The sequence below is a fragment of the Cygnus atratus genome, chromosome Z (genome assembly GCF_013377495.2).
Source record: "Cygnus atratus isolate AKBS03 ecotype Queensland, Australia chromosome Z, CAtr_DNAZoo_HiC_assembly, whole genome shotgun sequence".
Lineage (NCBI taxonomy): Eukaryota > Metazoa > Chordata > Aves > Anseriformes > Anatidae > Cygnus > Cygnus atratus.
In genome coordinates this window covers 16548963-16570736 of record NC_066396.1, presented here as the reverse complement: position 1 = coordinate 16570736, position 21774 = coordinate 16548963, and the positions used below count along the sequence as shown (strand labels likewise).

The 21774-nt window shown below is 37.5% G+C and overlaps 1 protein-coding gene across 3 annotated transcripts in view; it reads right to left on the bottom strand.

The window, feature by feature from the left end:
- Positions 1–21774, bottom strand: part of PARP8 (poly(ADP-ribose) polymerase family member 8) — a 110443-nt gene that overhangs the window by 18104 nt on the left and 70565 nt on the right. For 2 of the 3 annotated variants that reach the window (XM_050716197.1, XM_035566126.2), the window contains 5 exons: positions 19488–19554; positions 17656–17781; positions 14988–15552; positions 13609–13662; positions 13410–13505 (listed from right to left, as the gene is read on the bottom strand). In XM_050716197.1, the coding sequence (XP_050572154.1) occupies positions 13410–13505; positions 13609–13662; positions 14988–15552; positions 17656–17781; positions 19488–19554 (908 nt within the window). The remainder of the gene's footprint in view (positions 1–13409; positions 13506–13608; positions 13663–14987; positions 15553–17655; positions 17782–19487; positions 19555–21774) is intronic. The other variant, XM_035566127.2, reaches the window with a different exon arrangement.

Sequence of the window (21774 nt, the reverse complement as noted above, 5' to 3'; positions counted from 1 at the left end):
AAAAAAAAAAAAGACGCTGTTGAATCATTTTTTGATTTTCAAAAGAATTCAATTCACGATGCCATCACAATACTAGAATAAAAAACATATATAAACTTCTGCAAATTGAATGAGACCTGAGCCTTATGCCTTCATGAGGCATAAAACAGGAACAAAAAATACAGCTTTATGAATAGGCATGCCTTCATATGCTCCCTAATCATTTACACTCCTTACAGTTACTGCACACTTATTTACTAAAAAATAATTAGCAGATCAACTTTTAAAAGGCTCAAGTAATGAATCATAAAAAGTTAATTGTTATAAGCATTAAAAATGAACAAATAGTTGAAACAAATATAAGCAAGAAAAATAAATTAAAGCCTTCCTTAAAATTGACCCCAATAAATGAAACTTTTTATTACAATACTGAAAACAAGCAAAAATATTTTGTATACTGTTTGCTTGAATCCATGTTATTGAATCCTAACTCACTGAAATTTAAAAACAATCTCTAGCAAGCACTACTGAACTTTTACAGCTAAGAATTCCAAGTCTAGCTACCATGATAATCACTAAAGGAATCGCAGTAGTATGCTTTGAATTTCAAGTCAATGCCTCTAAGAAGCCCTTGAAGAAAAAAAAAAATTGAACACACACACAAAAAAAAAAACCATAAAATTTAGTTGAATTCCATCTCAGGCAACAACTTTGTCAGTAATAGGCATACTGCTGTATTTGTAGTCACTTGTTTCATAGCCTTTAAAATATGCATTTGTTTGTTTTCAAAGATTGTAGATTTCAATAAACATCTGAAATGTACTGCATTTTCATATTCTTATATCAATTGCTTTACATGAGCTATCATCTTTCAAGTCTAAGAGTATCATCCATTTGATTTATTTTATCTGCTATGTTACATTGCATTAGGCAGCAGATGAAGCCTAACATGATCCAATCCGCTGTGCCATTGCACACTAGACAAAAAGTATTTATTATTGTCATTATTCAAAGTCTTTCACATTCAGAAGGTGCCTCTATCACATGCTTAGCTGCGGAAGTATGGTGGCATTGCCATCTTGTCGATAACATTCAATAGTATATGCAGTCTCTAATTTGAGAGCAAAGGATTGATAAATAATTTAGCCACGAATACGAGGGTTAAGAAGATACTCACTGCTGTCATTCTATTTATAACCTCAACAAAATAAGTTACCCTGAGATTTACAGATAGCAAATGGAACATAGGATTTGTCTTTTTTTTTCTTTTTTCTTTTATTTTTTTTCTTACTGTTGTATGATCCCAGAAATGTCTGAGTAGCTGGAAGACGGAAATAAGGAAAATGATCATTGCACTTATGCTTGACATTTGGAAAGCTTTTTTCTCTCAAGTGGACACTGGAGCTAAGATCTTAAGGCTGGAGAACTGCAGGTATGAGAAACAAGGCAGCAAAATCTGAGCTCTGAAGAGGAACAGAAAATACTGATAGGTTAAATAAAATTCTTTTGACTTTACGTATTTGATGAACCTGCATGCCTACTGAATATTTTTTAGAGTAAAGACTTGACAAGACAATGCTGATAAAATAGTGTTTTAAGAAATGCAGACTGAAGGATCACCACATTCCCAAGTTAGCCACAGTCTAGTGGTATGTATTTCAATATTCAGACATTTATGGAAAATACCTTGAAATTGAACACAAAATCATTCAAGGGCTCCCAAAACATTTCACAGAAATTCACAGTCCAGTAAGTGTGATACAACATATAGTAAATGACATGATAATAAAGCCAGATGAATGGCTTTGTCAATCTCTTTCAAAACACAAGAAAAAACTTTTCCCAGTAATGGAAATGGGTTTCACCAAACTCATTTCTATTTGAGAAACAAACATGTCAGGAAGCCACATGGTTTTTCTGTACAAAATTCTAGTAAATAATAAACAGCACTTCCAGATTTTTCTCTCCAATTTTTTAAACTTGTTATTAAAAAAGTAATGTATCTCTAGTTTGAATTTGTCGTCTTTGATGCTTTCAAGGAAGTAAATTGTCTACCTTCAGAAATATTGAAATCCCTGTCTGAAGTACCTTTGGTTAAAGAAAAAATCACAGAAAGAACTACCCAGAAAAAAACTGAACTCTGTACAACCTCTGCATTCTACATACTCTCTTCAACTAAAAGCTGAACAAATATGTAGTTTTGCATTACATGAAAGTGTCAGGGCTCTGTCAGTTGAATGGGGAAATAATGAGGGCCCTTCAGCTACATGGACACTTCAATAGCCTGCCTTCATATACCCACTCTAGATGCCTTTTTATCTGAACTCTAGACATTTTCAGAGCACTTTTGGGTCTTGTTTCTGATAGTTGTCCCAGTCTAACCCAATCAGAAGCTTTTAACTAAATTTTCCCATCCACATTAGTAGAATGTTCTAAGAGATGTTGGTATGGTCATTTCACACTACTTCAGCCACTAGCAAGGTTCAACCATTTAAACTCTTCCCTTTCCCACCAAAAGGAAAAGTCTGGCTTAAAATTAAGCAGTAGACATTCCAAGAGCCTTTCTTTGTCATATGATGATGCCAGTATCACATTTCCTTATTTTGGTTTTGTCCAAAATTGTTCATGCTAGAATCAATGAAAAAATACGAAAAAGAAGGTAATAAATCAATTCTAGAAGACAGAGCTTAAAGAAAATCATAGGCTTTATGGTAAAACTGTAATTCAAAGGAGCTCTTACACTGCTGCTAGCATTTTGCATACTGCCACTTGTCTCTTTTCTTATAATGAGATGTGAGCCCATCAGACAGGAACAGTCTTGTTCTGGCTTTTTAACTTAAATACAAGAAATGCCCCTAGCCACAACACACAAACAAGAACAAAAACAGTAACAAATATATAAATGTGATGTTGTTCCAATGTCATTTCTAGATACTCTCAATTTGGTTTAAGGCCACATAATTAGTAATAGTAATTCAGCAAGCTGAAGTTTTTAAGAACTTTTATGTATATGAAAGGACATGTCATTACTGATGTGGACCTGTATCCATAAAGGTATATAATAACCAACTTCTTTTATATTACTAGTTTCCATTGTTTTCAAAAAGGAAATACATGCCTAAATAGGATTTATACACTTAAGAATGTGTTCCCAAACTTGAGTTTCACTTAACAGTGCAGTGTTAGGGGCATGCAAAATTTTACCAATTACAACCACCACCCTGAAGGCCTCCAGAGCTGACCGGGAAACTTCGTTTCCCAAATCTAGTGGGCAGTTGTACCTCCCCTTCAACAGTGCTCTCACACATACACCTTATATTTAACTTGAAAGGAGAAAATTAATGTAAGGTCATTGGCTTACACAAAACTGTTAGCTAAGTGAAGACCATTGGTGCTGAAAGACTATTTAGTAAGATAATTATTCCAGTGGGAAAAAGACAGAAGAAAATAAGAGCTGGGCAGTTAACCTGAGACTGAAAATGCTGAGAAGCAGAAGGCACTGATAGAAGCAGACAGCATTTTTTGAGCAGAGTAATGCTTTCAGAGTTTTCCTTTAGCCACCCCCAATCTTTGCATGCTCAGTAGCACTCATCCACAGCACTGGGAAGAAAAAAAGGTTCGGTCAGAGTTTGTGTGTGAGATGATTTAAGTATCTCTTCTGACAGCAGTGACCTGCAAATGGCAGATGGGCAAACCATCCAGCTACTATGACATATTCTGATCCCTGGACTCATGCATTACTTAAAATATTTTCCAGACATTCTTTCAATTCAAAAGAGTTGAAACCTTCATAACTGATATTGATCTATCTTGCTGTTTTCAAACATGTGCTGCTGCTGTGCTCAGATGAGCAATGTGCAACCTTCTCCTGCATTCTGGGGGACGTCACACAGCCACTAATGTGGCTGCAGTATGACTGACACACCTAAAAACTCTTGATCTAAAAGGAGAAGCTCGAGGAGAGCTCGGAGGCTGACTTACAGCAAATGTAACAAATGGTAAAGGTGAAACCATTAGAGCCCATCTCACTTCTCCTAATGAAGGGAACAGTCGGGGAAGTGAAAGCTATCTTCAAATCCATGTTTTGTTTCCTGCTTTCAACCATGGTACATGTAAAGCTTTTCTACAGGAGGAACTTCTGTCTCTCTTCATTACACTTACTAGATGTTTGAGGATAGAGCAGGAATAATATTCAAAATATATGGGGGGGAGGGGCTGAGTAGAAGAGAGAGGGAAGGAGAGAAAGAATGAAGTGAGGAAGGGAAATTGGTGGGTAAAGCTTTCTTTTGGAAGGGACCCTTCAAGTTTTTGAGGTTCATTTCTTAGTTTGTGTCAGGTATGGATTTTTAGATGTATTTCTTAGTTATACTTGTAAGGAAAGGCAGTTGCTAATTCATTAACACCTGACTCCACGGTACCTAAGAATCAATTATATTCAGGCCAATAAGGATACCATTACCATATCTGAAGCCAGAGCTGCAGGAAAGCTGCTTTCCTGGCTCTTTCATAGCTTATATCTATTAGTCATGCTTTCAAATGAATGAACAAATGCTACAGAAATCTCAGTTGTATCTACAGATGTGACATATGAGGCAAATATGAGCACAACAGGAAGGCCAGCACTAACGAGGTGCTTGCATACTTTCTACCAATGCTATTTCAATGCTGTATGTAAACTCTCATTACCTCTAAGAACACTAGAGCAAAATATGTTTATGAATTCAATACTTTTAAGCTTCCTTTAGTACAACAGAAAGGTCATTTCAATTCAAAATTGATAAAACAAAAAGTTTTAGGTTATGTGTCTCCTAGAACACACTCCCACAGAATTAGAAGGTAAAGATACGAGTCCAACTTGTACGATTTCTGTACTTTGTTAAATCATTACTGAAGCCATCCAGAAATACCATTAACTGTAATGTAAGGTTCATCAAGCTTCACAGCTTAAGCAATTTTAATTAGTAATGATCAAGATTATTTTGAAAGGCAAGTTAAATGCACATCTGCCTACTCCACTATGTTTTATAATTCTGAGTGAACCAACTGGTACTACCACACTGTGGATTACAAATATAAGATTTATTACAACTAAAATTGTAATTCAGACCTGTATTTTAACAACTTTTATTGACAGGTTCTTATGCTATAGGAAAATATATATTTAAAAATAAACGTTAAAAATTAAGTACTTCATCATAGAATTGTATACTATGGCTAAACTTGCACTGATTTAAGAATTGCTTTAAAAAACAGGTAATTGTAAATAAGTACATCTTTGTTCTGAATTTTCAAACGAAGTCAAACTACTGACCCAAGATTTATATACTGTGTATATATGTGTGTATATTCCTGCCATAGAGCAGGAATAATTTACTAAATAACCTATCTGTCTATAAATATGTAAGGTAAGCTCTCTAAACAATCTCACAATATTCATGTGAAATATGGAACACACTGCTGAAAGATGTAGGGGATACCATGGTGGTAAGCAGATATAAACTGTAGAAAGATTAAAGAATAGACTGAGAAAGAACTGTCACTTCTTTTTGGGTTTGTTTTGGTTGATCCAGATTTTATTTTCTGCTTTTCTTTTTAATTCCTATTCTTGGAAAGATTAGACACTTTTTTTTTTCCTCCATTCCGAACACATAAATAGGTGGCAAATAAACAAACATTATAGAGTGCTATCTGGGCAACGTGAGTTAAGATCTTGGCTACAGGACAAGCTATACATTTTACATTCAGTAAACAATAAAGTGGTTGAAGTCCATTCTGCCAAAGTACTGCTTGTAACTGGAGTGGCTTTTTTTCATAAAAAGAGATAAAACCAGGCTATATGGTGGATTAAAGATAAGAAAGATCACAACGTTATTCCACAAGAATGAAAACATCTCCATCATCTTGGTTAAACTCCAGTCTATCTAAATACGTTTGTATATCTACACTTTTCTCCATAGTTCATGTTTATTCTACTCTAGAAACCTCCCACTCCTAAATGGCATACTAATTCTGGAACATCAATACCACTATGTTATTCACTGGTGGCTAAGAAACATATATCCAAAGGATGCAGCAATCCAAGACCTATTCCAGTCAGTGGGAGCTCAACAAGGCCATGATTTTACTCATCATGAATAAATCACAACTGAGCACTTTGTCATGAAAAACATTCTAAAAATGTAAGGTTACAAATATAAATACAGATATATCATTACTACCCCACTGTACTTATTTTTACAGCTAAATACTAACAGCAGGTATTTCAAATATTGTTTTACATTCATATTTTATGGACAGAAGTTTAAACAGTGGAGATGTCTGCACCAGCATTTAAATTTCAAAGAAATTAACTTCAATATTTAGTTTTGCTATTTTTTTATGGCTATTTCCTGCTTTGTTCTAAAGAAGTCTTGGTTTGAGACTTTAACACAAGGTGGCAGTGTAAAGAATGCTTTCTTGACTCCAAAATTACTGATCTCCAGAGTTCCAGAGGTGTTTTTTGTTTGTTTGTTTGTTTTAATGATCATATTGAATATGTTCAAGGAATTTTTTTTCCTGTAAAATTGTCTGGCACATCTTTATAATCCATGACATGACATTCTTTTACCAATGACTTTATTATAACAATGGTAAATAAGGAAATCCGGAAGGCATACAGACACTAAGATAGACATTAGCTACACATTTTAAATTATACTATTTAAAAGCTGAATACGATAATATATTTTTGTAATGCTTAATCAGATCCTTAAATAAAATAACCACTTCTGATAATCACTCATGATCTCATTATATTTAAATGTTTATCATAAAAGTAGTTATCACATGCTGAATTCCTAAAACAAGATGTCTCTTCAGTATTTTACCAGCAAAACTGTTGCATTATTAAAATAGTAATTTCATCCCCAGAATATTATTACTAGTTCTAGAGTAACATGAAGAATTTCATATGGCATTTTAAAAATGTTAATATTTGGTTCTTTTAATATAGAAACAAATAATGTTGAAGTTTCTTTACTACCTTATGACATCAGTTTTGCAAAACACATTTTTACAGCTAGATGAACCAAATCATATTCATAGAATCATAGAATATCCCGAGTTGGAAGGGACCCACAAGGATCATCGAGTCCAACTCCTGGCACCACACAGGTCCACCCAAAATTTTAGACCATGTGACTAAGTGCACAGTCCAATCACCTCTTAAATTCAGACAGGTTTGGTGCAGTGACTACTTCCCTGGGGAGCCTGTTCCAGTGTGCGACCACCCTCTCGGTGAAGAACCTCTTCCTGATGTCTAGCCTAAACCTCCCCTGCCTCAGCTTAACACCATTCCAGCAGGTCCTATCACTGGTGATTAAGGAGAATAGATCGGCACCTGCCCCTCCACTCCCCTTCGTGAGGAAGCTGTAGACTGCGATGAGGTCCCCCCTCAGCCTCCTCTTCTCCAGGCTGAACAGGCCAAGTGACCTCAGCCTCTCCTCGTATGTCTTCCCCTCTAAGCCCTTCACCATCTCCATCGCCCTCCTCTGGACACTCTCCAACAGTTTTACATCCTTTTTGTACTGTGGTGCCCAGAACTGCACACAGTACTCAAGGTGAGGCCGCACAGCGCAGAGTACAGCTGGACAATCACTTCCCTCGACTGATTAGCGATGCACCCCAGGATACGGCTGGCCCTCCTGGCTGCCAGGGCACACTGCTAGCTCATCTTCAACTTGCTGTCAACCACAACCCCTAGATCCCTCTCTGCGGGGCTGCTCTCCAGTGTCTCGTCGCCCAGTCTGTACGTATAGCCAGGGTTGCCCCATCCCAGGTGCAGGACCCGGCACTTGTTGAGAAGGACTCTTGGAAGACAGTTCCTTTTATCGTTTCATACTGGACTAGCTCTATCTAAGCTTTATCTGAAGCTAAAAATAGCATTATCTAAAGCTTTATCAAGCCCTGGCACAGGTTGCCCAGAGATGTTGTGGAGTCTCCCTCCTTGGAGGTATTCAGAAGCCATCTAGACATGGACCTGGGCAACCTGCTCCAGGTGTCCCTGCTTGAGCAGGGCAGGTAGGACCAGATGGCCTCCAGAGATGCCTTCTGGTCTGTGATTTTGTGTAAAGAGAAGCCAAACTATCTTTCACACTTGTATATTTATACCTTACGCAGGAAGTGCCTTCTCTTTCAAGCCCAAACACTGTATACAGGAGCAGAGCAAGGATATTACCTCCCTCAGCAGCATCTTCCCTGTTGGTGTTTCTATCATTGCCAGTACTAATTCAGCCAGCCTTCCCCTTTCTACAGCAATTCACACAGAGAAAACCACAGGAGGACACACCACCTTTCATCCTGCATTTGGTACATCATCTAGACTGAAAATTCTTTAGGGCAGGTATTAAAGAATCTCTTCAACTTTGTGCATGGACAACAGGGGAAAAAAAGCCTACAACGTTAACAGGAACAGGTCCTCATTTTCCACACATCTCTAAATTCTGTAAAAATGGACAGTAATCAGGAATCAGAATTTCCTATTCCTATTTCCAATTTCCTAACGTTACTTCTAATATTTAGTCTAACATGTTAGTTTGACAGAAATCAGGATGATTTCACTATTTTTACAATCCATGTGAGTGAGAAACCAACCACTTGAAAACATCATCAAAAAAATTAAAAATATTCTTGAAACAGTTCAAGTCTCAGGAGGAAAATTTGGCCATTAGTTTACAAACAAGTAGTAGTCTACATCTTACTGACCTGAACTACAACTGTGTTCAGAATAAATTCAAAGACAGTAACATGAGACACTGTCTAATGATTCAAATGAGCAGACTTCTACTGTTTTCAGGATGTTTGCTGATGCTCGCCTGAACACAAGCCACCGGTGTGCCCAGGTGGCCAGGAAGGCCAACGGCATCCTGGCTTGGATCAGGAATAGTGCAGCCAGCAGGAGCAGGGAGGTGACCATCCCCTTGTACTCTGGTGAGGCTGCACCTCGAGTACTGTGTTCAGTTTTGGGCCCCTCTCTACAAAAAGGACATCAAGGCCCTGGAGCGTGTCCAGAGAAGGGCTACAAAGCTGGTGAAGGGACTGGAACACAAGTCCTGTGAGGAGCGGCTGAGGGAACTGGGGTTGTTTAGTCTGGAGAAGACGAGGCTCAAGAGAGACCTTATTGCTCTCTACAACTACCTGAAAGGAAGGTGTGGGGAGCTGGGGGTCAGCCTCTTGTCACAGGTAACTAGTGAGAGGACGAGAGGAAATGGCCTCAAGTTGTGCCAGAGGATGTTTAGGTTGGAAACTAGGAGACATTTCTTCTCAGAAAGAGCAGTCAGGCATTGGAACGGGTTGCTCAGGGAGGTGGTGGAGTCACCGTCCCTGGGGGTGTTCAAGGAAGGGTTGGACGTGGTGCTTAGGGACATGGTTTAGTGGGTGACAGTGGTGGTAGGGGGATGGTTGGACTAGATGATCTTGGAGGTCTTTTCCAAGCATGGGCCTTTTTAAAAAAAAAAAAGTGGTATACAACGTGTTAATGTACTTTTCTAAGACCCCTTCCTCCATTTCAGAGAAATGAAAGCATTATGTTTGTGTTTTAAAGTTACAGTGTCTACATACTGTATTTTTATATATGCAAACACTTATGGAGTACATGCGGGGACTGTATATGGTATTCTTCTGTATGTCAGGTAACTTTTGAAGCTCAAAAGAGAACTGGTTGTTTGTCATCCAAAGCCCATAATTTGTTCCACAAAGAAATTATCAGGAGAAATATAAGAATTTCCTCTTTGTTCATCTTCAGTAAGTCACTAAGAACTAACAACTTCCTAACAACTTCCAAAGATTCCTGTGTTATGACAGGATCCCTGAACTAGCAGGGAGCACTTGCATGGTTAGATTAATACCACAAGCTCTGGAGTAAGACAGGTGTCCATTGTAAGAACATAAAACTAAACATATGCAATTGTGCTGTGCAGCTGTTGTACAACAGACATCTTCCATACAACGGTACATCTGACAAGTGGATCTAGTGTCTAAATTAAGCTGTTCAAAAACGACACATATTGTCATCAAGTTCCTCTTACTTTATGGGAAATAAGATGTCAAGATTTTAAGAAAGCAGAAGTAAATTAAAATAGGTATTAAAAACAGACCGCCACCCCTAAAATGTATTCTAGGAAAAAGAGTCACAATTCTCAAAAGAAAGCTTGCACTGAGAGACTAATTCAAAGGTAGTGTATAACCAAGACAAAAACACAGCCTGTAGTGCAAACCTGCAGAAAGGAAAAGCTTTACCTCACAACTTTGCTTGGTATCTTCAGCTGTACCAGGGCTGGCACCAGAATTGTGCAAGTCATTAATGATCATCACAAAAAAATTACACCAAGGTATGGGAGTTTTAAGTATCATTAAAGTATTAAAATAGTGTCATTATTGTGTGATGGCAATTGTTAAAATTTTAAGCTGTATTTCAAGGAAATTAATTAAACTACACCACAGTTCAGAAAAGGTCTCAGGCAGACATAATAGAGGACTGCAAAATCAAACTCTTTACTGGCATCACAGAATCACAGAATCACAGAACGGCTGAGGCTGGAAGTCCAACCTAGTCGATCTAGTCCAATCCCCCTGCCAAGCAGGATCACCTAGGGCACATTGTGCAGGATGGCATCCAGGTGGGTTCTGAATATCTCCAGAGAAGGAGACACCACAACCTCTCTGGGCAATTAGTATGTCTTCTTTGAAACTGCATAAAACTCCACTAAATAATAGAAAACCAAGCTAGACTGACAAAAAAAATAAAAATCAAATACATTTAAACAGAATTTCTCAAGCAATAACTTTGCTAACCTTTTTAAAATTCATAATGCCTTGTCACTGAAAAAAAGATCCAAGTCACAGAAGTGAACCTCATCATTAAGAAAACATACACCCAGACATGACCCCACCTTGATCTGTGTGGAGGAACTATAGAAAGAGAATGGTGACGCATCCAGGACTATTTAATCTGTGGCATCTTATTATATACAACCAACTATAGAGAGAGACTAAGTAATGGTTTTGAGAAATGGTTATCTGTAGAAGATGGGATCAAGACACAGAATCTTAAAATAAAAGCAGCTGATGATTATGACAGCTGATGAAGTTACTGTGGTATCAAAACCACAAGGACTCTCAACCTCTTTATGAAGGCTAAGGATACTACATATGGGATCCATGAAGTGACCTAAAGCTAGATCCCATGTAGCTTTACCTTTAATGACAGTCCTCTCCATTCTACTTAATAAAGTACTGTATTTCTGAGATCTGCTGTTGCAGCAGTATTAAATGTCTTCTTTCAGTTGGGTCATTCTTTGCTCCCTTTGTATACGTTTATATAAACACACACAGAGTTACATATGCATATGTATGTGCAGATGAAGCAGGTAAATAAACCCTACAATTCACTACTATAAGCTGCCTCTATCAGAGCTTTCAGAAGAATGAAGCATAAATTTCCTTAAGATCCTTTGGCAAACTCAAGCTATGTTCAAACTAAGATCCTTCCCTTCTCACCGTCTACAGCACTGCAGAATCATTAATGGAGACTCTATATTGCTTATTGAGTCATTCAAGCATACACAGAGCATGCTAGATTTCTTCCTGCTATCTCCATCTCTCCAGGTTATGCAAGGACACATTTGCATTTTTGCAAAGCTTGTTAGATTATGCTGCTTGCAAAGGCACTGAGGAATAGGTGTTTAATGGCAAATATATTTTTAACTTTGTTTTGAAGCACTGACAAACTCAAAAGAATGGCGAAAATGCCCTTTCTTTCTGCTGAGAGAAGATGTCTGAGAGAAAAGTCATTCTGAGGGATTTTGATCTCTAAGGTGGGAAAGCAAGATGATTTTTTTGTTTTTTTTTTTTATTTTAGAGCAGGTAACTTTAAATTTTGTTTCTTTTTAATAGTTCAATGGTTGTGTGAACAGGAAGAAATCCTGCAGTTTGATTTGTCCTATGGACAACAGACAAAACCTGGTGATTTAAATAACTATATTACCCAAACTTTACATATAACTCACTTTGTCTAATCTCATTCTGTCACGGACAGTGCATGTAGTACATTCAAAGATGAAAGAGAAGGAATTGGTGCCTTTTCCACAGGCTTCTATTCAGGGTTTTGTTGCTGACAGATCTGACAGAAAGCCATGTTTTTAAAAGGCAGATATGAGCTTGAGGGGGCAAATAGACACCTGATAGCATATTCAAAAAGTACACAGGTTTACCTATGGTTTAAATCAGAGTAAACCCAATACATAGATGCTTTTGCAAATCCTATTAGCAGCATATGTGCATACCCTGCTTGCAGTCAGAACGCCTGACCATGGTGCCACTGAGAGTCACAGGGAATAACTCTGACATGACTTCTGTGTAAGCAGTAACCTTTCTGAATTTAGTTCCATGGGACTATCATAGATGATGCCTGCTTCAACTCATATGTAGTTGCTGGCCACACTGAAAAACTGTAATGAGGCGTTGGACCATCCACACACTGATATTAAATACAATCTTCCATGGCTTTAGTGTCTTTTTAGATTACACAGGGTTCCACAGAACTCATAATAGGTGAAATGAGAAGGATTCTGAACTGCAAAATCAGTCCTAAAATTAAGAAATTTTATCCTCCTATATTTTATCCTCGTCTTTCACAATACTGCACTGATCCAGTAGCTTGAGACAAAGTGTGTCTTTCAGGATGAATCTTATTCTTGTTTAATGCATGCACTCCCAAACAGCATGAGAGGATGCATCATTTAGCATGGAAAATTCCTGGTTCTCATTCATATGGGACTGGAAGAAAGGAAAACCTGTGAAACTGGCCACACTGTGGGCATACCACCACAGTGCTCCTGGCCTCGGTCACTGCCTGGGTCACTGCTAGATCAGACAATTCAAAGAACGTCTCCTCATGGCTTTTTTATCACATTATAGAGAATGTTTCTTTCCAGAGGTCCATGAGCAAATAAGGGCCAGAAGCACTTCAAGACCTTGTAGCATTATCACCAGTGTATCATCTGAATACAGCTCAGACAGAAGCTCAAGGACTGACATGACCCTGAGCTTTTATAAGGGTGCCAGAGGACCATGAAAACATCCCAATGCACTTCCTGTAGCTTATCTGATTATGGCTACTCTAGCATAATAGCTGTCAGTGAAATATATAACTCTTTTAAATTTCTATGATTTCTATACAAGCCTACTTTTCATTTCCCTTACTTGCAATGTGTTTTGTTTTTTTTCAAATTTAGAGTAAAATCTAGTTATTATGCATTACATTTTTGCACCTTAAATGAACAATAGGATGAAACAGATCTGAAATAATTCAATAGTTTAACAACTTTGTATGGTCCACTGCTACTTAAGGCATTAGAAAATGCATTGTTTGTCCCAGCAAGCATACAACTTACCCTCAGCATAGGGCCATTCTGGAACACATGGGGTTCATCACAAACAACACAGTATTCATTCAATACTGGTATCCGCTGCTCAGCAAATTCAATAGTCTGAGAACAATGAAAATGAGAATAACAACATCTGCTTATAAATAATTAACAGTCAGCTTGTGCTCCAGAACGTTTCAAAAACGGGTAAGATATGACATCCTACCTGCACAAGAAAGCCACGGTCTCGTACCGGAATGCATTTTGCACCATAATTTTGCTGCAAGGAAAGAAGTTGAGGCAACTTCAGTTTTGGTAGACTAATTATAAGGAAATGGCAAAACGTTTGTAATGTTTGTATGTAAATATGTTAATTAAACAATATTTGCATCTAAAATATATCTAATTTGCATAAACAATTACAAATAATCAATCCTTTTACTTATTTGCTGAATGTGGGATGGATTTTTAGCTTTTCTAAAATCTGATAAGGTTTTATATCCTAGTATCCCCAAAACTTTAATCTCAAATGGAAACACCCACACCTTCACTCCACTCTGATGAACTGGTATTTGGTAACTTTCTTTAAATTTTAACTGCATATTGTCTATCTAAATATGGACTATGTGCTTAGGCTTGAATGACTAATGTAATTCACAAAAGTGTTGAAAATCTTTCTTTTATATCTATTAAAATCTCACCTCTGTGAGCACCATGCTAACAGGTCTCTGTGCTCAGATCCCACTCAGGTTCCTCCTGCCTTTTTCTTTCAATGTAAAACAGCATAAATTAGAAAGTACTTTTGTTATAGGAATCGGTAAGGTACAGAACTCCCTCTAGGCTGACATTTATTTTAATCAGACCTTGTTTTGAATAAGAATCAGATTGGCTCCACAGGCAGAAGCAGAAGAATTAAGTGTGAGCTCCATGTCTTAAAATAACAATATTTGCTACCCTTTGTTTTCTCAATCAATCATATCTCTGGGGAAAGAAAGGTGGGCAGTGTGGGCCTAACTCCTTCCCTGACCTCCAGCTGCCACCAATGCATTTGAAGGCTAAACTTTTCACAAAGCACAAATGTGCAAGAGGTGAGCTGAACCATGACTGCATTTTTTCCAGTATGATATTAATTACAGATGAAAAGACCAGAAGGAGAGGTGACTTGGCACCTTAATGAGCCAAAGGATGGCTGATTCCCCCATGAAGCAAAAAGGGAAATTAGTAAAGACCTCTGTGACCATGTCAATTTTGCAGCACAGAAGCTCACACTGTCTCTTCTTCCTGCAGCAAGAAAGGAGGTAGGGAAGGATGTGTATGACTGAACTTTTCCTGTGGCCAGCAACTGTACAGTGAGTTGTATTCAAGGTGAGTTGTGAACTCTGTCTTCACCTAGGCAGATTCTGGTTTTATGACATAAATGTGTATGCGTATTTTAAATCCACCTTAAAAAGCCGACTCCACTGTTCTTCAGTTAATTTTAAAAACTTCCAAAATATCCTCTAACATATCCCCTGAATATTAATACTTTTGCATAATAAGCATAACAACATGTTTGGAAAATAATGAGGGGAAAATGAGCAGAATAAAAAAAGAAACACTACGCACAGCAGCTTGTGAAGGTGATGATGAAGATGGTGTTAAGATACCAATAAGCCCTGAGGTAAGAGAGAGCCTCCTGCCCTCTGCTATGTTGGACTCCTTGAAAGGCTCCATTTTGGATGATTTAGGGGCATTGGAGTAGGTCTTGCTGAGTAACTTCTGATTCTTCAATCCATCCATTTCCTCCACTCTAAGATTACTAGAGTAAGACCTACTTAAAAGTTTATGGGGCTTCAAGGTGCTGTTGTGCTCACATCGAGGATCCCCAGAACATGACCTACTTAATAACTTATGGGGCTTTAAAGTGATGCACTCTTCCTGCTTGACAGCTGCAGAGCAAGAACGGTTCAACAGTTTGTGCGATTTAATAGCCGTTGTCTGTTCAGCCCTAGGGTCACTAGACAACGAGCGGCCAAAGGTTCTGTGAGATTTTGTGGCACACACATCCTCCGCCTTAACTGTGCTAGAGCAAGTCCTCCTCAGCAGCTTGTGAGTTTTGGAGATGCCATCCTGTTCTGACTTCAGTTTTGATTTATTTTTACCACAGCCAGGTGGAGGATAACTTGGCGACCTTAAAAATAAAGGAGGGGAAGACATAATTGGAGAATAATCAAAAATGTGCATGAAACAAGCAAGTCCAGATATACATACAAATTTTTACGTGCTGCCTGTCTTCATGTATTTAACTAGTGGCAAACACAGCCCAACATAAAAATAATAATAATAAAAAAAAAGAACAACTGTATGTAGGACCAATTTCCCAATACCTTCTTAGTCCTATGTATACACAAACTCTCACTGATTGACGAGATGACTATTTAAGTAGAAGTTAGGGCTATATACTTACAGCTGTTGGTACAGGTCCCTATATCTTTAAACAAACTATTCATTCAGGAAAATATTTTTGAAATGGAAAGTGTGTATTTCACACAAGATTATAATGCATTTATCAAAATGTGTCTTTCCATCATGGCATGATCCCATTCAAATTATTGTCTTTTGGGCATGGAATAACAATTTCTATGTGCAGATGGTACGGAAGATATAATGAGCAATTAAACTTGCAGGCAGTAAATCAAATTTAATTCTGCTGAAATTAACTTTTTTTAAAAACCTCACAGAAATCTGGATGCTTTGTGGAAGACCATTTGACGCTCTTCTGTCCTGTTTTAAACAGATTCTAGCTCTTTAACACTGGAAATGAGAATGCATGGGGCTCATATTTTGAATACAAAAATAAAAGAACAAAAGACATTATTTTTTTTTACAAAACAATACACACTTGATCTCTTACATTTCTATAATGTTCACATTCAACTGTCCTTGCAAAGCAAGAACCAGCGTCAGGTATGCCAAATCATTTTTCTATGGTTTATAAGCAACCCCAATCTTTGTAGTATTTTTTGACATTGATCAAACAAAAAAGACATGAAAACCCAAGGGGAGAGGCTGGCAGCTTTCCCCACGCTGCTACCAAGTGATGACAGTAGAAAATGCATGTGGAGGCTGACTCACAGTTGCAGTTAGCTCATTACCACCCTCGGGCAGACAGAAAGTAGGAATGGCGCTCTATGGAGGGAGAGAAGGTCCCCACATTTGGACTAAGTGATCTCTGGAACTGTAGTACCAGCGAGCAAATCAACAGGAGAAGGATTGGGCTGTCTTTTGTCTGCCCTTTCTGAATAAAACCAAACCCCACGTTTCAGCAAGCACTGGGCAATTGTGTGGCATGGTAGGCAATAAGCGAGCCTACTCTACACAATAACACCATCTTCCTCTTCTCCATTTGAGAAGACAGATCTTCAGTCATCTTTGACATTCCTCCCTTCATCAAATGTGAGTGATTTCCATATTAACCCTCTCTATTTTTTTAAATACGTGGAAATTAGAATTACAAAATTCATCAAGAAGAAGAAATGTTCAAAGAAGCACTCAATACAAACTCACAGAAGGGGTGATTTGTCAACCCTTTGTAAACAGGCAAACATGCTAGAGTAAATAGTCATATTCCTGAAAGGGGTAAAATCATAGCCTCGTTTTACAAGCCCTTAAGAGTATGGGTAACATAATGAATTCAACTGAACTATTCACAAACTATTTTCATATGTTTTTAATGCCTTTGTTTTTTGAAATTCTGTGCCTACATTTCAGAAATGGTGAACACTCATTTACTCAAACAGTGGAGAGGAGTGGGTGCTCTACAGCTCTTAAAATCAGTCTGATTAAAGACCATTCTAGATGAAAAAAAATAGTAATAATACACACAGTTGTGGAAAGAACAGCTGGACAACCACAAAATTGCATATATATGTTCTTACTCTTCAAAGTAGCAGTCAAATACTACGAAGCTAGTAAATATATAAATATAACCAAGTTAAGTAATATAAAATTAATTATTTCCAGTTACAGATGAATCATGGCTGTTTCAGAGGGGTTGAAGAGGGCATTGAAATGTTTCAGAGGGCATTGAAATACTCTGCCTTCAAATAGTCTTAGAAACTGCAGTAGTACCCAGTTTGCTTTTGAAGTCATGCAAGGAAATGACTGGAAACACATGAGGTAAGGTAGAAACAGAGCACTCCTCTGTGGAGAAAAGTCAACATTTCACCTTTAGAAGTATGCTGTGGATTTTGAACAGGGTATGATAGTAACAGCTCATTTTACTTGCTATTACCTGCGCAACGTAGAAAAGATGTGCAGAGGAGATTTCACCTTTTTGTCAGACGCCTTCTTATTGTGCGTACAATTAGATTTCTCTTTGCTGTTTTTCCACTGTTGTGTTACAAATGTTTGCATGATTCTGCAAATTGGGAAAGAGAAAAAAGATTTTCTTATTATAGCCAAGTCATATGCAGTTAAATATTAGGGTTTACCTGTGAACCATGTAGGCTAGATAATGCAACATCCTCACCCTAGAGGCAGAGTTTCTCTATCATATATGCGGACCAATGACTAGGCACTTCGGCTCTTTAAAAAACCTTGTTTCCCCCCCGCCCCCAGATAAGACTAATTCACATGGAACTCTTATTGAGAATAAAGTCTGCATAAAATACCACTGCAAGACTTAATGGACACATGCCTCTCATGGAGATCTAAAGACAAACTGATTCAGAGACATCCCATTCAGCTTTAGGCATCTCTCTCCTCAGTGACTGCAGAGACAAGATACAACATCCACACTGCTCAAGTAGGGGCACATTCTCCAAAGGCATAAATCTAGGCATGTCAAGTATTACACTACTCAGACGAGTTTACAATGAAGCTAGAGCCAGACACTTCCCTGATGTGCACAGCAAAAGGCAGTGGCTGCAAGTTTCACTAACGGAAGCTAAGAAACATAAAGGCTATAAAGAAAACACATCCACAGGAAGAGTGGTTAAGTACAACAGATTACCAAGAAAGGCTGCAGATTTTCACACCTCAGCTGCCTGAGGTCCTTAGTGAACTAATTTAACTTTTAATTTAGTGTAACTCGGGCTGGGAGGTTGTACTAGATGACCCCCAGCAGTCCCTTCCAAGCTACGTTATTCTGTGATTCTAATCTAGCATTCAGGGTCTATGAGCACTAAGCAAAAGACAAAGTAGAAGTCAGTATGGACATTACTGAAAATTTAGTGAATCTTCAAATATGAATAACCTGGTGCTCACAGCCACAACAGGCCATGGGATTCACAAGTATTCTGATTTCTGCTCATCTGTGGTTTATTTACTTGAAAATGTCCTATGGGAGCCTTTGGTAATTACCCAGTGCACAAATCAGAGACAGTGTTCATACTAAAATGTTTTAAAAGAGTTTTCATGTGTGGGGAGATTTTTAATTTTTTTCTTCAAAGTCACGTATCAGAGAGATTTTAATAACTGTTTCATTTGCAAGATTATGAAAATGCTGCACTAAATTTCTTTAAACACCAAACAGCAAATTTTTTTTTTTTTCTTAATGGAGTCTTACTGTTTCAAGGATCAAATATTAAAGCCTATATTCCTGTCATTTCATTACACATACACAAGCACATAAGAAAAGATTACTCAGCGAAATTCTATTAAATTGAATTGTATCAGGAACACATGAAACTGCTGCTTTTTTTCTACTATTCTTTCTTCTTGTCCTCAAAACTGGGTGGCCTGATTACTTTGGTAAACCTTAGAGGCCACCATGAAAGTATTGCCTCCTTATGGTATTCATGATGCTCACAAAGATTCCTGCTACAGAGACCTCATAATCTAAGCAGAAACATTAAATCAAACACTTAGCTACTGTCTTTTCAAACTTTTGTAGCTTATTTTCTAAATGACAGTAAACTGACAGAAAACCCTGACAGGCAGCACAAACCAGGTTCTCTGCAACAACTGTCAAAACTTAACCTAAAGAGGAAAAAATGGTACTTTCACTTGAATAAAACCAAAACACTTTCGTCCAACCAATCTGACAACCTGTGACATGGGCCAGGAACTAAAAAATACATAATGTTTACTTAAAAAGAGGGGTTTACACTTTTCCAGACTTACTTTTTCAGCTGATGTCCCAGCCCAAATCTTTCCTTAGTAGAGATCTGAAATACATCCACAGTTGGCACTATGGAAAATGGAGATATTGTTGAGTTTAAATGAATAATCAAGAACTCATAACCATCCAAGTTATATTTAAGGACCCTGTTGTATTTGGACCTTTAGTATAAATAATGGCATTGAAGAAAGTGTGAAAGCAGTCATGTCACCTGAGTCTATGAAGAAATGAAGGGCCGTTTTTAGAGTATCAGCCAATATCATTTGTCGTCTTAACAAACAACTGTTTTAAAAATTGGATTGCCTAGAACATATGTCTTCCCACTAATGTTAATTATGTAAATGTATCTTTGTTAATAGAGAGCTTTGTTACTAACTACAGATTAAATGTATCTGCATCTGGTAATTCATCTCGTCTAATCTCTTAATTTTTCTTCCAAGTAGTCTTTACATACACAGATTAAAATGCCCTATCTGTAAATAAATTTATGTATTGAATATCTTCTCAGTTGAGAAGTCTGAGTGCACTATTTGTTACCTTTTGTTAATAGCCATGGGACAATCTCAATGAACTGTCAGATGCAGTTACTGTAGTCCAAAGTGAACTTGCTGTCACTGAAAACAACGATTTTATCCCTTTGTAACTGAAAACAAAATTAAGCCCTTTCCCTGAAAGATCTGATATACTTTCTTTAGTATATCATATTGGACCTGATGATCTCTCGAGGTCCCTTCCAACCCTTACAATTCTGTGAATTCTGTGTTCAAACATATCAGGTTTTCTGCAATAAAATGAGAGTCTTCACACCTAATCTGATCTTCAGAATTTTATAAAGGTGTAGTTCACCTGAGTATTTCTTTTATTTTTCAGAAGACTATTGTATCTAAGAATTAAAATTTCCTAAATAAAAGTAAACTAATTTAAGTTCCTCATAGGAACTTAGAAACTTACATGATCTTCGATCTAGATGAGGAGAAAAAACCCTTGTCTGATCAATTATTTCTACACACTGTCACAGTTCCTATGACTATGAGGAAAATGAAAGTGGAATGAACTGAATTAACTAGTATCTGGGTTTTCCTTCTATGGGCATTTTTATAGAGAATCCTTAATATTCATCACCTAAGTGCCTGATGTATGCATTCCAGTGGCCAAGTGACCCTGCATTTTACTCAAGACCCATCCTACCAGTGGTATATCCACATTCATCTGTCAAAAAATTGAAAACATAAGGGTTGGAGGCTAGAAATTAGCTCCTGGTATTACTAAAGTATTTTAGTAACATTTGCTAGATAGAAGAAGCAGGTGTCAGAAGTCCAGCACTTGTTGAGAGACCCTCAGGTCCTTGAGGTGGAAAAACAGCCAACACATATTGCAAACACAAATGGGACTATATACTTTGTATTACATAAGGAACTAATGACCATAGTAAAATAAAAATGAATGAAAACAAAAAATCTGGGGTTCCTTCTTAGAAAATCAGTATTTTTAAATCTGTATTATTCTGATCACTCTTATCCAGAATGCCAGTTTATCTTTTAATTTCCCTTTAATAAATTAATTTTAAAAATAAAATGCAGTGTATCTAACCTTGCCATCCAATTTCGCTTAGTTCAAAACACTGTAGATGCTTGCCCCAATATTCTTACTCAAATATAACCTCATCTTTTGAAGTTATATTGATGATTTTTTCAAAAGGAAGAAATGACTTGATTAGGGGTAGCAATGTCTTTAGATTTTCAAATTTGGGATGCTTGGTGGGGTGTGGACTATCTCCAGTGAGAATTACCACACTTTAGTTTCACCACTCTTAAAATCTGATGTCTAGACTGTAATTCTTGTCTAAACTCTACAGTCAGAGGAGAGAGCCCAGTACCCTCAAAGGCTGATTAATCCTAATCTAAGATAGGTTTCTAGGGCCCGGGGGAGAAACTGCTCTCAGGTAAAACAATGAAAAAAAGTAATTAACTAGAAGAATGACTACGTAAAATCAGGATAGTAAACAGCTGCAAGGTGGTAAAAATATCCCCCTTTGTGCTTTGGAGTATACTGAACACAATAAACTTCTGTTTCTTTTATCAGACAACAGAAAGTATTAAAAGAGAAATATACGTGTCATAAAGTTATGACTTGGTAATCTCAAAACAACATATCTAAGGAGCAAAAGGAGTGTTCAGAGAAAGAGCCTTATTAACACAAAAGATGGTGGATTTCATTGTGCTTTTTCTGGTAAATAAAGAGGCATGGCTGAAACAGCAGCCGTAACAGAGAAGCATTTGCCTCTGGCCC